A 3,089-nucleotide genomic window follows, 5' to 3' on the forward strand; every position below is an offset into this window, starting at 1 on the left:
GTTTTGGAGTTGGCTAGCTCCAGTCGCGTCGTAGTTGTTGTGGTTGTTGCATTTTCTTCTTGAGAAGACAGTGAAAGATTAATTAGGGGTACGTACTAAGAGTAGGGATGGGTATTTCTTCATATTTGTTTGTGTTTTGGTTAGAAACGAATATTGCTACAGTAGTGGTTGTTTGTTACCTTTGTTCACGTTAAATTTCCCTAGTGAGAGTGAGAGTTGCGATTTGGCCTCTACATTTCAGATACAACTTATCAGTATTGAGGAAGGAGATGAGTCGATCAGCATAAAGAAGGAAACTCCAATATTGGAAATCTCCAACTCCAAAGAGGAAGTTCTCTAAGTTAATTTGAGAAGCAATTCCTAGTTTAGGAAACATTGTGAATAGGCAATTGCCATATTATTCTCTTTCCTTTTTTATTTATTTCTGTTCTCATTATTTTATTCTTTTGTGTATAAATTGATATGGATCGACAACTCAACAAAATACAATTATTTTCTTTCTCATTCATTCTTCTAGTACACTTTGTTCTCTATCAGAAACATTCAATTATCTCACTTTGTATTCTTAATTTGAGATATCAGATTACACCTTGGTTAATTTTGTTATTCTCTGTTTGATTGCTGAACAAATTAATGATGTTGGGTATTGTGATCTTACCTCACCAACCTCCTTTTTCTAGGAAAATCTTCAAGAACAAATCAAGTAGTGGCATTGCATTCACCAGATCATAAACAAGATGCATGGCCATCTACCGCAGGAAAAGAAAGAGATCAGACATTTTATGAATGGTGATTGGGAAAACCTCCCTGAGGGTCTCCTTGACGCAATTGCACAGCGGTTACCTCTGACGGATTGCTTAGCCTTCCATGATGTCTGTACATCCTGGAGAAGAGTTGTTGCAAAGCTCTCCGGTTTCCATGCACGAAGGTTTCCATGGTTGGTTCAGTGCAGAGAAGACTGCACCGACTTCATCATAACTTGCTTTAGTGTACTAGAGAACAAACTGTGGGAGCTGGAGTTGCCTGAGGCTCCTTTCAAATACATCGTGGGATCATTCCAGGATTGGTTGATACTGAAAAAGGTAACTTTCTCCAGTACAGAGTTTTTTCTCCTGAACCCCTTCTCCAGAGCTATAGTCGTTCTTCCCAAGGTATCAGACAACCTTTTCTACGAGCTGGTGCTCTCAACAGTTCCCACCGATGCAAACTGTGTCTGCATGCTCATAAGTCCATACTGTAATGGGGTGATCTTGTATTGGGTTCCAGGAACAGAAAGGTGGATTCCAGATTGTAGTAGATTGACAGGAGGAAAGGTCATTGTGGATTTTGTGTGTTGTAAAGGAAATTTCTTTCTATTGGACAGTGACTATGATATAGTGGTAATTGATACCAGAAATATTGTATCGATTCCTGTAAAAGGATAAGCATCTGCCACAGAAATCAAGCACCAGTTTCATCCAGTAAGGATAGTTAGAAGACCAAAACCAGTAATATTTTCCGGCAAATACTTGGTAGAGTCATGTGGGGAGGTCTTACTGGTTTGTTTCTCTTCTAGAGACACAGAGGTGGCTCGTACCTTTGAGGTATTTACACTGGATATCGAACAGATGGCCTGGGTGCAGATGGAGAGCTTGGGAGATCGGATCCTTTTTACATGTCGTTCTGGTTGCAGTTGCTTTTCCTCCAAGGAGTTAATGGGAGATGGTCTTAATGCCATTGTCGGCAGCATCTGTTTCACCCAATACATCGACGCTCCTTGCCGTAGTAATATTGAGTGGAGCACAGGGAGACTTGGAGGACCCTCTAGCTTTGATGATTTGAGTATTTTGAGATTGGATGTTAAAAGTACTTTTAACCATTCATCTGTTTGGCTCACTGCACCTATTTGGTGGTACCTTAAGAATAACTGATCTAGATATCATTATGCATTTATCTAGCTAAGAATAACTTATTAATTTGCAGATGATCTTCTTTGTATTTGGCTCATGGCCCTCATTTTCAACCACTTCTGATATTTGGCTCACAACGAGCCCTAGTTTGTTTCTTTTGAGTTCAATGGTGGATGTCCAATATGATTAGTTCGGTTAACCGGTCATGAGCCTATTTTTCCAAACCGGTTCGGTTCGGTTACCATTAATTTTTATATTGGTTAATTAAAAACGAATTAATACCTTTGAATTTTCAAAAATAACAAACTAACCGATTCAGTTAACCAGAATTTTTTGTTTAATTTCATCAGTTCAATTCAGTTTTTCGATATTTTGGTTTTTGATGAGCTCCCCTACAATTAATACGCACACCTTGTATTCTTGTAATATAGCTCAAGAAATATTATTTTTTGTTAACCAACTGTCAACGGGCCAAGGACTGGTTGGGTGCGCGGATTGGGTCAATCTTTTTCCAACCCAAAGATGTCAATGGGCCGAGGCATCATCAACCCAATTCGACCAAATGATGAGAAATATCAAATCCGACCCATGCCATATATAATAAACCTATACTTGTTAATTCCTTGAGGAAAAGCAACTGACCCATGCCATATACAATTTGGGTCGGTCAGCCTTAATTGGGTTTTGGGTTGAGTTTTGGATGGAATTGAGCTGAACTTGAGCCCAAATTGGTTAAAATTCTTCAAATTGTAGAATCAGACAAAATAAGTAAAATAGGCTTAATTTGGAAAGAGTATAAATACAAATTTGTAGAGAGCAAAACTTTATACATATTTTTATTTATATTCCTTCCAAACTAAGTCATAAAGTCAAATATAAAGCTAAAGTAAATATTACACTCAGCTTTCTTACACTCATGTATTTATACTAAATGAATTCTTCTTTTCTTGGTATAAAGGAAGAAATATCACAAAAACCTAAAACTATCAGAAAAGCCAAAATATTCCAGAGTCCAATTAGAGGAAATGAATCCTGAGTCTGAACTGTGATCTTCATCCGCAAGCCAATCTGCCATCTGGTTTCTTTCTCTATGCACACGAGTGCATGTGATGACTAGATTCTTCTCCCGTTCGATCTTGGTGCACTCTTCAAGCATTGAAATGCACCTCCAGTAAACTTAAGTTGAACCTCAACGCCCGC

General features: G+C 38.2%; 1 protein-coding gene across 1 annotated transcript; it reads left to right on the top strand.

Annotated features, from left to right (window-relative positions):
• The first annotated feature begins 737 nt into the window (after nt 1-737).
• Nucleotides 738-1,424, top strand: LOC104607448 (F-box protein At4g12382-like). The gene has a single exon (XM_010273088.1). It carries the CDS (start codon nt 738-740, stop codon nt 1,422-1,424), a length of 687 nt encoding a protein of 228 aa, XP_010271390.1.
• Nucleotides 1,425-3,089: the final 1,665 nt, after the last annotated feature.

The sequence above is a fragment of the Nelumbo nucifera genome, chromosome 4 (assembly GCF_055504915.1).
Source record: "Nelumbo nucifera cultivar China Antique chromosome 4, China Antique-T2T, whole genome shotgun sequence".
NCBI classification, from domain to species: domain Eukaryota; kingdom Viridiplantae; phylum Streptophyta; class Magnoliopsida; order Proteales; family Nelumbonaceae; genus Nelumbo; species Nelumbo nucifera.